Source organism: Selaginella moellendorffii, unplaced genomic scaffold, assembly GCF_000143415.4.
Source record: "Selaginella moellendorffii unplaced genomic scaffold, v1.0 SELMOscaffold_3, whole genome shotgun sequence".
Classification (NCBI taxonomy): Eukaryota; Viridiplantae; Streptophyta; class Lycopodiopsida; order Selaginellales; family Selaginellaceae; genus Selaginella; species Selaginella moellendorffii.
This window is the reverse complement of record NW_003314264.1, coordinates 1,546,260-1,559,328: the sequence shown is the minus strand read 5'-3', so window position 1 is coordinate 1,559,328 and position 13,069 is coordinate 1,546,260. Positions and strand designations below refer to the sequence as shown.

At 51.9% G+C, this 13,069-nt stretch overlaps 5 protein-coding genes across 7 annotated transcripts; 3 read left to right on the top strand and 2 right to left on the bottom strand.

Annotated features, from left to right (window-relative positions):
* LOC9655165 (protein NUCLEAR FUSION DEFECTIVE 4) lies at positions 1 to 3,110 on the bottom strand. Of its 2 annotated transcripts, none has more exons than XM_024668572.1 (13): positions 2,408 to 3,110; positions 2,249 to 2,293; positions 2,110 to 2,177; positions 1,960 to 2,044; positions 1,734 to 1,892; positions 1,615 to 1,665; positions 1,481 to 1,564; positions 1,173 to 1,417; positions 1,028 to 1,094; positions 869 to 954; positions 716 to 822; positions 531 to 660; positions 1 to 471 (listed from the first exon to the last, which is right to left on the bottom strand). In XM_024668572.1, exons 1-13 carry the CDS (start codon positions 2,675 to 2,677, stop codon positions 237 to 239), a joined length of 1,632 nt encoding a protein of 543 aa, XP_024524340.1. In that variant the 5' UTR covers positions 2,678 to 3,110; the 3' UTR covers positions 1 to 236. The 2 variants fall into 2 exon arrangements, with proteins under 2 accessions (XP_024524340.1, XP_024524341.1); XM_024668573.1 differs by having other exon boundaries at positions 323 to 485.
* A 98-nt stretch (positions 3,111 to 3,208) lies between these two features.
* Positions 3,209 to 10,131, top strand: LOC9655164 (tubulin beta-1/beta-2 chain). Of its 2 annotated transcripts, none has more exons than XM_002963589.2 (4): positions 3,209 to 3,605; positions 3,683 to 3,952; positions 4,198 to 4,837; positions 6,106 to 6,712. In XM_002963589.2, the coding sequence occupies exons 1-4, from the start codon at positions 3,212 to 3,214 to the stop codon at positions 6,275 to 6,277; spliced, it is 1,476 nt and encodes a 491-aa protein (XP_002963635.2). In that variant the 5' UTR covers positions 3,209 to 3,211; the 3' UTR covers positions 6,278 to 6,712. The 2 variants fall into 2 exon arrangements, with proteins under 2 accessions (XP_002963635.2, XP_024520812.1); XM_024665044.1 differs by lacking the exon at positions 6,106 to 6,712 and adding an exon at positions 10,001 to 10,131 and having other exon boundaries at positions 3,212 to 3,605; positions 4,198 to 4,854.
* Positions 5,080 to 6,157, top strand: LOC9643447 (peptidyl-tRNA hydrolase 2, mitochondrial). The gene is made up of 7 exons (XM_002963588.2): positions 5,080 to 5,322; positions 5,388 to 5,446; positions 5,502 to 5,561; positions 5,625 to 5,694; positions 5,751 to 5,820; positions 5,896 to 5,922; positions 5,981 to 6,157. The coding sequence occupies exons 1-7, from the start codon at positions 5,095 to 5,097 to the stop codon at positions 6,028 to 6,030; spliced, it is 564 nt and encodes a 187-aa protein (XP_002963634.2). The 5' UTR covers positions 5,080 to 5,094; the 3' UTR covers positions 6,031 to 6,157.
* Positions 6,779 to 8,304, bottom strand: LOC9655163 (GRF1-interacting factor 2). The gene is made up of 4 exons (XM_024665061.1): positions 8,029 to 8,304; positions 7,808 to 7,884; positions 7,667 to 7,751; positions 6,779 to 7,388 (listed from the first exon to the last, which is right to left on the bottom strand). The coding sequence occupies exons 1-4, from the start codon at positions 8,089 to 8,091 to the stop codon at positions 6,912 to 6,914; spliced, it is 702 nt and encodes a 233-aa protein (XP_024520829.1). The 5' UTR covers positions 8,092 to 8,304; the 3' UTR covers positions 6,779 to 6,911.
* Positions 10,092 to 12,387, top strand: LOC9655161 (probable NAD kinase 1). The gene is made up of 11 exons (XM_002963586.2): positions 10,092 to 10,261; positions 10,337 to 10,493; positions 10,562 to 10,672; positions 10,728 to 10,837; positions 10,887 to 11,000; positions 11,062 to 11,156; positions 11,213 to 11,316; positions 11,375 to 11,448; positions 11,499 to 11,577; positions 11,629 to 11,927; positions 11,990 to 12,387. Exons 1-11 carry the CDS (start codon positions 10,193 to 10,195, stop codon positions 12,257 to 12,259), a joined length of 1,482 nt encoding a protein of 493 aa, XP_002963632.2. The 5' UTR covers positions 10,092 to 10,192; the 3' UTR covers positions 12,260 to 12,387.
* Positions 12,388 to 13,069: the final 682 nt, after the last annotated feature.

Here is a 13,069-nt window from a genome sequence, read left to right as displayed (position 1 = left end):
TTCTCCCAAAACTTACTTGGTACCATGCCCAAAAATATAGTTTCCATTCCAGTACATATTTTTTCATGTAAAAAACAAGAGTCTTACTGGGAAAAATTAGTGACCCGATGGCCTTTCGCAGTACACGGTCCTCCTAGGAAGAATTAGAACCCAGGTATGTTTTCATACGCCAGGCTTTAGACATCTTGCATTTGGAAGAATGTATGCCGCAGTTCTGAATTCCAGCCAAGCTCTGATCATCGGCTAGCTGCCTTGAGCCTCTGAATATCACGGTAGACTAGCCTCGTCCGGGACACAAGGCGGACAAGAGCAACGCAACCGATCAAGCAGACTAAGGCCATGATAAGAAACGTGAGCCTAAAGCACTGTGGTCCCTTGCACCTCCTCACGTTGGCAGCAGCAGCTTGTTGGTCATACAAATAGCCAGCCAACTTCACAGACAGTACGTAGGATCCAATAGTGGAAGAAATGCTGCGAGAGAAACTCTTGGTTTTTGTTACAAAGAGGAAACGAAAGGAAGCTTTTTGTACCTGAGTGTGTTGTAGAGAGCCCCAAAGTTCTTGAGGCCAAAGAGCTCTGAGGATGTTGCCACCATCAGAGTCCAGTGAGCTCCGTGAGCAAGCCCGACGAGTATCGATGCTCCGTAGAGCAACGAAGGAACTGCGTTTTCATAACCCGTGAGAATCACAATGAGAATCGAGAAGAAACTTTTTACCCGAGGAAGCAAAGAGCAAATGCGCAGATCCCATGAGCGCTTGAACAATCAGAAGAAAAACCGGCCTTGGAGTTCCGGACCGTTTCATGAAGAACTCGGAAATATAACTGCGGGAGAACAATCAGAGGAGACAAAGGAATCTAAAAGCATTACCCCGATCCTAGCCTGCCGAGGAAGTTCCACACGCTAACCAGCGCAACAAATGCTCCTATGCTCTTGGAATTCAGAGACTCGGCCATCTGAAAGTATCAGGAAGCTTTAGTAGTGTTCTGCGAGCAAAACTTTGTGGGTGTGAAGATAGCTCATACACACCTGCGCTAAGTTGTTTATTGCAGTGAGACCACTGCCAGTGCCACATCCCATTGCAAAGAACAAAAGCCTACGAAAGAAACGAGCTCAAAAACACTACGTGAATAGAGAAGATAAACGAAGATAAACGAAGGAGAGAATTACGTACCAGAAGTCCTCCGTCCTCACAGCTTGAGTCAGGGTATAATCGCTACCAAGGCGGAGTTTGGACTTTGAAGGAGAGCCGGGCAAGCCGCCATTATTTACAGCTCCATCATTCCGGAGCTCCGCTATCCTGTGTCCAACGTCTACAGTTATCGGATTTCTTATCGAGTTCTTCAGCATTTTCGGTGTCTTGACGAACAGACTATCAGTATCAGGATGGATCTTCTGTCTTCCATCCGCAGGATGAAGCTGGAAGAACGCAGAGGCTAGAAAACTTAGAAAACAGCAAAGCGGGGAGCACTGTATGCTTACAGAGATGGCACCAGGAACCAAAAGAATGAGAAGCATGATAAACATGAAAAACTGGCTGGCTGCTTTCCTCACGGCAAAGAAATCCTGGAAGAAGAGAAACAGAGGTCCATTAACTCGAAAGTAACGAAGGTTACCTGGAGCAAGATGATGCACATAAGGTAGAATGCCAATACGAGACCGGTGATCTGGGATAAACAAGAAAGCCTAAGAATCGATCCAGACAAAGGGTAGCTTACCACTGGCCTAAACTTACGTACAGCATTGTAAACTTGTGATCGTCTGATTCGTCCTTGTTCCTTGGAGGATCGATAGGACGAATATAAAGCATGGAAACAAGTGCTACCATTGGTGGGAACGTCGCACAGAATAGAAGAAACGGGCCAGTGTGTGGTGCATAAATCGCAGTATAGACCTGCGTTTTAGCAAAAACGAAGAACGAAACAAAAACTTAAGACTGAGAACGAGAATGCTCTTCAAACCTGAGTGAAGATGGCACCACTGAGGCCAATAAATCCTTTGAGAAGGCCTACAACCACGCCTCTGTCCGAGGGAAAGTTTCTCATGCTGCCACCAAGTTTTTAGCGAAACACACTCCCTATGTTCAATCATAAGAAGAAAGAAAGCATTACCAGGTGACGAGAACAGCCGTGTTAAACCATGTTGCTCCGTTAGTGCCGAGCATGATAATCCCACACATCTAACAGACAAAAGAAGAACTTCCAAGCAAATCCTTTAAAGATTCATCCAAACTTTCGCTTGGAATCATACCTGCCAGTGTGTAGGAAAGATCTGCTTTGTAGAGGCAAGGTAGAGCTGGATTGGAAGATCCAAGTTCCAACCAGGAGAGAAAACAAAAAACAAAAAAAACAAAAAAACAAAAAAACACGTGAGACAAACACGTAAGAACACAAAAGAAAATCTCCATACCATCGAGTAGAAACTCAAGTGCATCAAGCCACCGACGAGGAGCACGAAAGACGCGGAGGTCCTGTCGATCAAGAGCCCAGAAACAATGCCTACATTCCCTCCGATATCCTTGGCGGTGCCCAGCGCGTCGATGAGCTCCTGGTTGTAGCCCATGACTTGCTTCAAATCCGCCGAGTAGAGCGAGAAGGCGTACGAGATCCCGCCGCAGGCTTGCATCCACATTCCCACGCAAAGTCCCATCCACCGGCTCCGCTGGAGTCCTCGACCCATCTGGATCCCAAGAAACTTGGAAACAAAAATCTATGATCTAGCTCTAGGCCTAGCAAACTTGCGAGAGAATGTGTTGGGCGCTGGAGTTTGATCTGGGCGAGCTTGTTTCTTCCTTCCCCAGATCCAGGAGAGCGCCCTTCACACCATTTTGGCATGCTCCACAAAGTAGCTCCCTAAAAAACGTGTGAAACCTTCCTTTTCTTTTCTACTGAAGACCACAAATCTTTGAATCACTGTTCATGAATGCTGACACTTGATCTTCGCAAGGGCAAACGAAGAACAAGGAGAAGAAAAAAAAACCATAGCGATCCAAGATCTGTCTAGTTTTTGATCGAGTTCATTGTAAAGCGAGAATATTCTTGGTGACATGGACGACTCACCGGTTGTGTCTGTTCCGTGGAAATGGTGTGAATGGTTCGCGCGGCCGCGTAAAAAAACTCGGGCTCTTTCTTCTCTCCAGGACAACGGCGACGAGAATCTTCTCTCTTCCTCCCTCGCTCGATCGATTCCAGACTACCAGGCAGCGCAGCAGCCATGAGAGAGATTTGCCACATCCAAGGCGGGCAGTGCGGCAACCAGATCGGAGCAAAGTTTTGGGAGGTTTCGTGCGACGAGCACGGAATCGATCCCACCGGAACTTACCGCGGCGACTCGGACCTCCAGCTCGAGCGGATCAACGTCTACTACAACGAGGCCACCGGCGGACGCTACGTCCCCCGCGCGGTTCTCATGGACCTGGAGCCCGGCACCATGGACAGCGTGCGCTCGGGGCCTTACGGCCAGATCTTCCGCCCGGACAACTTCGTGTTTGGCCAGACCGGCGCCGGGAACAACTGGGCAAAGGGTCACTACACCGAGGGAGCCGAGCTCATCGATTCGGTGCTCGACATTGTCCGCAAGGAGGCCGAGAGTTGCGACTGCTTGCAAGGTACGTAGAACATACAGATCATCCCCCCAAAGTCTTGTTTCTTGGAAGTTTTCATTGATCGATCGATCTTCGCACAGGATTTCAAATATGCCACTCGTTGGGAGGGGGCACGGGATCCGGCATGGGGACGCTGCTCATCTCCAAGATCCGGGAGGAGTATCCGGACAAGATGATGCTCACATTCTCCGTCTTCCCATCGCCCAAGGTGTCCGACACGGTCGTGGAGCCTTACAACGCGACGCTGTCGGTTCATCAGCTGGTGGAGAACTCGGACGAGTGCATGGTCCTCGACAACGAGGCCCTCTACGACATCTGCTTCAGAACCCTCAAGCTCACCACGCCAACCTGTAAGTCATCTTCGACTGCTTGGTTTCCATTGCCCGTCACCTTTGTCCAAGTTGGGCGGTCTCTGCTATGTTTCAAAGTCATGACTGGAGGCATTGTCCGTCACCTTTCTCCAAGCTGGTTAAGTTTCTTTCTTTTCTTGTCGATCATGGTACGTACATTGGAGGTTACGAGTCCTTCGAAACATCCAAGGGTATCATACCAACAATTCTCTCACGCTTTGTTTCTCGTGACCATGATCTCACAGTCGGTGATCTCAATCACCTCATCTCGGCCACCATGAGCGGCATTACGTGCTGCCTCCGCTTCCCGGGCCAGCTCAACGCCGACCTCCGCAAGCTCGCCGTCAACCTCGTCCCCTTTCCACGGCTCCACTTCTTCATGGTGGGCTTCGCGCCGCTCACGTCCCGCGGCTCGCAGCTGTACCGCGCGCTTACCGTGCCGGAGCTGACGCAGCAGATGTGGGACGCCAAGAACATGATGTGTGCAGCGGACCCCCGGCACGGTCGCTACCTCACGGCCTCGGCCATGTACCGCGGCCGGATGAGCACCAAGGAGGTGGACGAGCAGATCCTCAACGTCCAGAACAAGAACACGTCCTACTTCGTGGAGTGGATCCCAAACAACGTCAAGTCGAGCGTGTGCGACATCCCGCCCAAGGGGCTCAAGATCTCTGCCACCTTCATCGGGAACTCAACGTCGATCCAGGAGATGTTCAAGAGGGTCGGGGACCAGTTCACGGTGATGTTCCGGCGCAAGGCGTTCCTGCATTGGTACACGGGCGAGGGGATGGACGAGCTCGAGTTCACTGAGGCCGAGAACAACATGAACGATCTGGTGTCCGAGTACCAGCAGTACCAGGACGCCAAGGCCGAGGAAGAGGGCGAGGACTATGGCGAGGAGGGCGAGATGGAGGAGTAGTTTTCTCTCTTTTGCTAGGAGGGATCCCTTATGACATGGAGGGGTTTTAGCTCACACCCGTTATGACATTGGAGGGGATTCTGGAGTTTTTTTCCACTTTACCTCTCGTTTTAGGTGCTTTTCAAGTTGACTCATGTCATAAATGGAGGGTTTTTCCTTTCCTATGTCATAGCTGCCACGTATTATAGGGCTACATGGCTATGGCGGGCGCCCTAACAAGGCGATGATGGAGGACGCGGTGGAGGCGTGCTCCCACGGGTATTTGCAGCTTGTCCTTGTCGGGACGGGCTGCCTGATCGCTGGCTACTATCTGTGCCGACGCTGGCCGGCTCTCTTGCCTCCCAGGATGAAGAAGCAGGCGGAGAAGAGATCCGCGGTTCACCAGTACGATGGCAAGAAGGATCTACATCCAGTCGAGGTTCTGGCGGACAAGCACGAGGATTTCAAGATGGTGAGCGGGATGATTCGCTTGGATTGGGGGCAATGCCGCTGAAGATCAGTGTGGATTCTTTCCAGGTCTTGGTCGTGAGGAATGATTTGAAGATGGGGAAAGGGAAGATTGCCGCTCAATGCAGGTGAGAGATTTATTTGATTGATCTAAGTTAACTTTCCTTTCCATTTCTTTGGCAGCCATTCTAGTCTCGGTTTGTACAAAAAGCTGTTCTTTAGAGCTCCGAAAGCTCTTCAAAGGTATGCATTTACCTGTCTTGTTTGTTCTTACTGGATTCTTACTGGCTTTCTTTCCTTTGCAAGGTGGGAGATGTGTGGAAGCGTCAAAGTCGTCACCAAGACGGAGAGCGAAGAGGAGCTATTGTTTCTTCAGGTACTAAAAGTTCTTCCGAGTAAGCTTACAGAATTTTTTTTTTTTCTCCCTTACAGAGTAGAGCCAAGAGTCTGAAGTTGCCGACCCACATAACCATCGATGCTGGCAGAACGCAAATTGCCGCAAGTGAGTTTTTTCTTTTGAATGTTTTTTTTTTTCCAAGTGGCGACTTCAGCTTACGATGCTACTATTTTCACGCAGATTCGAGAACAGTCCTGACCGTGCTCGGTATGTTTTGATCCATCTCAAAACTTGCAGATAACTTGATTGTATCTTGTTCTCTCAGGTCCCGACGAACTCGTGGACGAAGTAACCGGCAGCTTAAAGCTCCTCTAACACACGCACACCCCTATGGCCTTGGTAGCTAGCACGCGAAGGTCTTTGTATAACGCCTGGGTTTTGTTCTTCCTTGTTCCAGGGAGATGACGACGACGAAATTCACATAGCAGTTTTATTCAAGAGATTTGCAGCGCCTACAGTGTCTTGTAGAGGTAGCTCTCGACGCTCTCGGGCATCCCTTGGCTGTCCATGTAGAGGAGCGAGTATCCCTTGGCAAAGCGAAAGACTCCGGAGGTGCCAGTGACCGAAACTTCGGGTGTTCTGGCGCTGCTCGAGACTCGGCCTTGGTAGATGAGGTTCCCTTTGATGGTACTTCCATTAAAGGAGCTCGTCAGATAGAAGAGAGTCGACGATCCAGCAGCGTCCGTGATGGAGTATCCTTGGAGCCGGCCTATACACTCGGACGAGTTGCTTCGAGTGCCATGGATCGGGCTATCAATGACACGGACGGAAGATAGAGGGGATGAAGATGGCGGTGGATTGTTCTCCCAGTTGCGACGAACGAAGAAAGATATCTGCGGAGACAAGCAAGAGAGTTTGAGGAAGCAAGAGTTTTTCTCGACCACCTTTCTTTGAAGTTGGAGACTGTTTGCCGCTGTGGCTGCTACAAGAAGTAGAACGATCATCAGCTTGGAATCCATGGAAAAAACTTTGAAAAACGAGAGCTTGATTGTGAGCTTGGCTGGCCTCATTTCTCTCTACTTATATGTAGACCGGCAATGAGTGGGAAGCATTATAACGGGTGTAACGCCGGGAGAAAAGATCTAGCACAAGTGTGAGACCGAAGTGTGACAAATGATCCTACTAACAGCAAAGAAAATAAACATAGTTAAAGAAAGGAATGTAGCTCATTCTACTGCAATCCTCCCTGGTGTTTTTTACTCTTCCTCTGATGACTTGAGAAACGTAGAGCCAGCGTCGTCTCCGGTACCATCGGCAGCAGTAGCTCCAGACGATCCGGCGACGGCGCTGGTCCCTTTGGAGGCGTCGCCGCTCACGGCGGCTGCAGCGGAGTTCCTCATGAGATCTCCGTTGCCAGCAGCGGCAGCGTAGTCTGGAAAAGCTCCTCCCATGCCCGTCATGTTGTTCCCGTTGCTCACATTTCCACCGCCACCCAGCTCTAACTCCGAGTGTGGAGGCTGCAAGAGCATCCCTGCCGATGCCGCCGCGGTGACGAGCCTCTGCTGCTGCTGGAACTGCTGCTGGCGCTGCTGCGCTTGGAGAGCATGGAGCGCAGCCATTTGGATTTGTGTGTAGTTTTGCTGCTGCTGCTGCTGCTGATCCATCATGCCCATTTGCTGCGGGGACTGCTGCATGAACTGAGGAGTTCCTTGGAGCATGGAGGCTTGCGCAACCTGGAGAGAGGGAGTGCAGAGAAGAAATCATATCAGCAAGTTCTACGGGAACAAAAGAAGACTTTTCAGGCAACCACAAGAAAACAATCCCAAAGTTAAATGCAAAACCTTTTCTGGAGTCTGCAAAGATGACATAACAAGGGATGCATAGAAGGAAAAACAATGCAAGTAAGAAAAAGCTCTACGGAAACAAAAGAAGACTTTTCAGACAAACACAAGAAAAGAATGCGAGACGTTTTTCTCTTGAGAAAAGAAAAGAATGCAAGTGAAAAACACACCTGACCACCCGGAAGAGGGTTTTGAGGTTGCGCGTCGGCGATGGCAGCCAAGTACATAAGATTTTGTTGCAGCTTGGACTGGTAGCTGAATTGGCAATCCATAGAAAAAACAATCAAGCTTTGGAAGAAAAAAAGGCTTACGCTGCGCATTCATGAAGCTTTCCAAGGTTCTGGTTGTCTAGAATCGCCAGGATAAGTTGCTTGTTCTCGTCCAGGTACTAAACAATGAGAACAAAGTAAGCCTTCATCAATAACCTTAAAGAAATGTAAGAACAAAAGAAAATCTTGGAGCAGCGCTTAGACTCACTAGAACCAAAATTTCGCACAAAATCGCGAAGATTAGCCCCAAAGTACACACATACCTTCTGGATGAGCTCAGTCGTGATCATAGTGCCCGTGTAAGGGCCCATTTGCGGCGCCTGCATTGCTGTCCTCGCCGACGCCCCCTGGATCGCCCAGACCTAAAAACCTCGCGCCCTAGCTATGCTACACTCTGCCGCCCAGCGATCGATGCAAATGCCCAGCCTGCCCTGCCGCCAGGGCGCGCCCTTCACATGAGCCTGGGAAACACCGCCATGCCCAGCGCATCCTAGCCGTTGACGCTTCAACGTCCACGATCGGCCGGATTTAAATGCTAGGGCTTACTGCGCTCTCGGCCGTTGGATTCTCGCGGGCTCTTTGGATTCGAAATCTGGGTCTTGGTGGATGAGCGCGGCGAGAAGGGGGATCCTCGCCGCCGAGAGCTCGATCGTCTTGAGGGGCGCGTTCAGCAGGGAGAATCTCGCTGGCTCTGCGCTCGATCCGGAGGCGTACGCCACGCTCCTGCGGCGATGTGGGGAGCTGGGCGCGCTGGACGAGGGGAAGTGGCTCCACGATCACCTGGCTCGAATCGGGCTGGACAGGAACACATTCCTCGCCAATCTCCTCGTCCAGATGTATGGCAAGTGTGGCAGCGTGGACGATGCGCGGCGGGCGTTCCGCGCGATCCCGGTGCCCAATCTCTTCTCCTCCAATCTCATGCTCGTCGCCCTCGCCCAGAACGGACAACTCGACGAGGCGCGGCGGATCTTCGATGAGATGCGCGGGGAGCGCGATCACGTCGCCTGGAACGCGATGATCGCGTTCTACGCCAGGGCTGGGCGGTCCCACGACGCCGTGGGCGTTCTAAGGCTCATGGAATCGGACGGCCACAAGCCGTCCAGCGTGACATTCGTGGGCATTCTGTCGTGCATCGATTGCCCCGGCCTGGCACGGGAGTTGCATTCCAAGGTCGCGGAATGTGGGTTCCAATCGGACGTCCGGATCGCCACCGGAATCCTCGGAATGTACACCAGATGCAGTGAAATTCCGCGGGCCAAGATGGTATTCGATTCCATGAAGGAAAGGGACGTGGTATCGTGGACCGCGATGCTTGTAGCATATGCCCAGAACGGGCATATTCTCGAGGGAAAGGAGCTCCTGCGAAAGATGCCCGTCTCGAATCTCTTCTCCTGGAACGCCATGATCGACGCGTACGGACGCGCCGGGAGCGTGGAAGACGCTGAGCAAACGTACAGGAATATGCCGTCGCGCGACCTTGTCACAGTTAACTCCATGATCGGCGCATATGCCCTGAATGGGGAGCTGTCGCGGGCGATGCTCCTCTTCCGTACAATGGACGCCCAGGGGCTTCGGCCAAACCGCGGCACCTTCTGCGCCGTACTGGACGCGTGTCGCAACGCGGCAGAGGCGCGGCTGTGCCACGCTTGCGCCCGCGACTGCGACCTCGCGGGCGACTGTACGGTCGGTAACTCCCTCATCTCCGCGTACGGGAAATACGGGAGCGTCGGGGACGCACGTCGGGTGTTCGATTCTCTCCCGGAGCGCAATGTGGTGTCATGGACGGCGATGGTGGCGGCAAATGCCCAGAGCGGGCACCGCGGCGAGGCGGCGGCACTGTCGCGGGCGATGGATCTCCACGGCGTGAGCCCCAATGGCGTCACATTCGTCAATCTCCTCACGGCGTGCAGCCAGGGCGGGCTCGTGGACGAGGGCTGCGAGTTCTTCGCGTCAATGTGGCGCGATCGCGGCATTGATCCGGAGGCACAGCACTATCGGTGCCTGGTGGATCTGTTCGGGCGAGTCGGGCAGCTCCCCCGCGCCGAGGAGGTGATGGATCTCATGCCCTGGGAGCCCGACGCCCTCACCTGGATCACATTCCTCAATTCCTGCAAGATCCACGGCGATGTGCGCCGCGCGGCGTCCTGCGCGGCGCGTGCGCTGGAGCTCGGGCATCTGGCGACGCCGGTGCTCGTCAAGGGCGCCTGCGCGGGCGCTGGGCTCTGGAGGAGGGAGACGGAGAATATTCTCAACGACCTAGAGGAATTTTGCTTGTAAGGAGATTTGAACCTGGGCTGCTGACAGGTGGATTCGAACCGAGACGTGTAAGAAGAGGATATTCGCGGGAGACGCTTTGAGTGTGTGTGTTGTGTGGATGGTGAAAGCGGGCTCGTGCTGCGTGTTCGCGTTGTGGCGATTAGGTTTTTCATGGCGCAAGGCGCGTCCGGCGCCCCGGATGCCGGGCCTCTGGCGCCATGCTGCCAGCTGATCACTCAGGTTTGCGCTCGTGATTTCCCTTTTCCTTTTCCAGTGCTCGGCATTGTTCTAACTTGCATTCTCGATTTTTGGCAGTGCTCGCTGGGGAGGGAGGATTCGTCGGCGAGCCTGTCGCGGATGGAGCAGGAAAATCTCAGATTTGGCATCGAGGGATGGCAAACGTTTGCGCGCTCGGAGAAATCCGCCATGGACGCCAGTCGTCAAATTTTCGACTTTAGCAACAGTTTGCAGAGTGCGTGAGATCTCCTTGAATTTCGTGAGAACTGCTGACATCTTTTCTCTCGTTTTCTGTTTGAACAGCTGTGTCGAATGCGATGAAAAGAGTTGCCGAGCGTAACGTTCAGCTTCAATTGGAGGCGGCCGAGTGGAAAAGAAAATATGAGAGTCTTCTACAGGAAAAAGATCTTCCAGGTACTTGTACGCTTTAAATTAAATTTCTTGGCTCGTTGCTAATGGAAGTTCTCAGGTGTCGAGAACCGGGAAGTCAAAGGCTCTGAGCTTGAAACACCGCAACATGATGTTTTAGAGGAAGAAAACGGGTCTTGTAAATTTCTTGTTCAACATCCAAGCCACAAGGTACGCAGTTTTTCGGAAAAGAAAAAGTTTTACATTGTTTCGACTCCAGGCTTCCTTCAAATTGCTATGGAGTTATAATGGTGACAGGCATAGAAGGCACAAGCATGACATTGTGTCCTACGATTCTGGGAACATTAGTGCCGTTACCAGTAGCAACAAACAGGTTGATTGCAATTGAGACTATCGTTTTTGGAATCTGATGCCTTGGTTTCTCTACATTGCAGATTATACTTGTTTGGGAATCCACACCGCGAGCGGTCTGTATTTTTACCCGACCAAATTCTTCTGCTGTGCAAGAGCTGTGCAAGAAAATGATCAGGTACCTGGAAAATAATTTTTTTTTTTTTTTGTTCGTGATGTAAAACTAGCCTTCAGGTGGCTGAAGGAGGTGAAAAATATCACTGTGTTCGTTGAGCAGCGCGTGAAGGATGAGCTTGACGAAAGCTCGGACTGCACTTATGTACAAACATGGGATTCTGGTAGGCTGAAAGCTTTGCAGCGAAGCATTTTCTTCACTGTGCCGTCTGCTTTTTGCAGAAGAAGAGTTATTGTTCTTACACACCAAAGTCGACCTTGTTATCACTCTGGGTGGAGATGGCACTGTACTCTGGGTAAGCACAACCAGCGCTTTTTTATTGGCGGACTTATGCTTCTTTTGCAGGCTGCGTCGCTGTTCAAAGGACCCGTCCCTCCCATGGTTTCGTTTTCAATGGGCTCCTTGGGATTCATGACGGCATTCCGTATCCTTCCAAGTTTTATCTTCTTTTTGCTCGACTTAACTAAACTCACAGAAAGCGAGCGCTACAAGGAATGCCTCGAGTACGTGATGAAGGGCCCGGTTTGCATCACGCTGCGGCACCGCATGCAGTGCCAGATTGTAAGGAACGGGGAGAGCTCGGCGTCGGAGATGCACCTGGTTCTCAACGAAGTCTCCATCGACCGGGGCATGTCGTCGTGCCTCACGAACCTCGAGTGCTACTGTGACAACGTCTTCCTCACCTCGGTGCAAGGGGACGGCCTCATCCTCTCCACAACGTCGGGCAGCACGGCGTACTCTCTCGCGGCCGGAGGCTCGATGGTCCATCCTCACGTAAGCTTTGCAAAAACCTCTTTTTTCTTTGTTTTTCTGGATCGAAACGACTTGTCTTTCAGGTTCCAGCAATTCTCTTCACGCCGATATGCCCGCATTCGCTGTCCTTCAGGCCTCTCATCCTTCCCGGCTACGTGACGCTCAAAGTCCAGGTCCCGCTCCAAAACGCCTGGGCTTCGTTTGATGGCAAGGACCGAGTGGAGCTCTCCCCGGGCGACCAGCTTATATGCCAAATGGCCCCCTGGCCCGTCCCAACAGCGTCCCTGGAAGAGGCAACGCACCACTTCCTGTGTAGCGTGCGCGAGCGGCTCCACTGGAACCTGAGGAAGTGACACGTGCTCGATTACGTGGCGTCCAGATGTACACTACAGTCAGCATGTTGACTGGATATTATCCAATGCGGGTCATTGTGCGTTGACTGATGGTTGACTTGTGACTTGGAAGTGATACGTGTCAGCCATTTTGCCGCCGACGTAGCGTCCAGAGTCCAGATGTACACTACAGTCAGCATGTGTACTTTCGTGTTGACTGACGTCGTATCGAAGCAATCGGTGACCGCGTTGACTGATGGGTTGACTGACTTGGGACTGACCATGAAGGTTCTCGGTTTGACTTTGTTCACGAGGAATCTAGCGGCGGGGCAAATGCTTGACCGGTGGCATTTGCTCCATGAGCGACATTGAAGAACACGATTGAATCCTGCCAGAGGGTTGTAAATTCAACCGACTTGAATCAAATTCACACCAATCGGCTGCTCCCCTGTTGCTGCTGGCTGGCATGGCTGCTGCGCTGCTCTCTTCTTCTCTCCATCCTCTCTGTACGCAAGAGACCCGATATAAATGAGGAGCGGCCAAGTCAATGAAGGAGCGACTTATTACCACCAATGTACCACCTTTTTCACTTCACTAGGAACTCGAGAGCATCCCAAACACATCCTCCTAATCCCAGCTAGAAAACGAGATTCCTCCCCAATCCTCCTCTCCAGCGAGCGAGGGAGCGCGCAAGAAAGAAAAACAAAAGCACCAAACTCTTTCGTGTGTTTTGCCCTGTCTCTCTTCACCGAAAGTGGAGGTTGGTGTTGCCATTGAATGCCCCTTTAACTGCACTACTGATCCGGCCTCGCTTTGCCTTAAATGCGTCGC

Excerpts from the sequence above, each read along its gene's own strand:
- LOC9655161 (XM_002963586.2), top strand. The coding sequence starts at position 10,193 with ATGGCGCAAGGCGCGTCCGGCGCCCCGGATGCCGGGCCTCTGGCGCCA. Across the intron at positions 10,673-10,727 it reads ACAGGAAAAAGATCTTCCAG|GTGTCGAGAACCGGGAAGTC; the intron begins GTACTTGTACGC and ends GGAAGTTCTCAG. Across the intron at positions 10,838-10,886 it reads TTCAACATCCAAGCCACAAG|GCTTCCTTCAAATTGCTATG; the intron begins GTACGCAGTTTT and ends TTTCGACTCCAG.
- LOC9655163 (XM_024665061.1), bottom strand. The coding sequence starts at position 8,091 with ATGCAGGCGCCGCAAATGGGCCCTTACACGGGCACTATGATCACGACT. Across the intron at positions 7,752-7,807 it reads AAGCTTCATGAATGCGCAGC|CTACCAGTCCAAGCTGCAAC; the intron begins GTAAGCCTTTTT and ends TTGCCAATTCAG. Across the intron at positions 7,389-7,666 it reads ACCCTCTTCCGGGTGGTCAG|GTTGCGCAAGCCTCCATGCT; the intron begins GTGTGTTTTTCA and ends CCCTCTCTCCAG.
- LOC9643447 (XM_002963588.2), top strand. The coding sequence starts at position 5,095 with ATGATGGAGGACGCGGTGGAGGCGTGCTCCCACGGGTATTTGCAGCTT. Across the intron at positions 5,323-5,387 it reads AGCACGAGGATTTCAAGATG|GTCTTGGTCGTGAGGAATGA; the intron begins GTGAGCGGGATG and ends GATTCTTTCCAG. Across the intron at positions 5,923-5,980 it reads AACAGTCCTGACCGTGCTCG|GTCCCGACGAACTCGTGGAC; the intron begins GTATGTTTTGAT and ends TTGTTCTCTCAG.
- LOC9655165 (XM_024668572.1), bottom strand. The coding sequence starts at position 2,677 with ATGGGTCGAGGACTCCAGCGGAGCCGGTGGATGGGACTTTGCGTGGGA. Across the intron at positions 2,178-2,248 it reads TCTTTCCTACACACTGGCAG|ATGTGTGGGATTATCATGCT; the intron begins GTATGATTCCAA and ends TTTGTCTGTTAG. Across the intron at positions 1,418-1,480 it reads TGGTTCCTGGTGCCATCTCT|CTTCATCCTGCGGATGGAAG; the intron begins GTAAGCATACAG and ends GCGTTCTTCCAG.
- LOC9655164 (XM_002963589.2), top strand. The coding sequence starts at position 3,212 with ATGAGAGAGATTTGCCACATCCAAGGCGGGCAGTGCGGCAACCAGATC. Across the intron at positions 3,953-4,197 it reads CAAGCTCACCACGCCAACCT|TCGGTGATCTCAATCACCTC; the intron begins GTAAGTCATCTT and ends ATGATCTCACAG. Across the intron at positions 4,838-6,105 it reads AAGGCCGAGGAAGAGGGCGA|GTTCCAGGGAGATGACGACG; the intron begins GGACTATGGCGA and ends TTGTTCTTCCTT.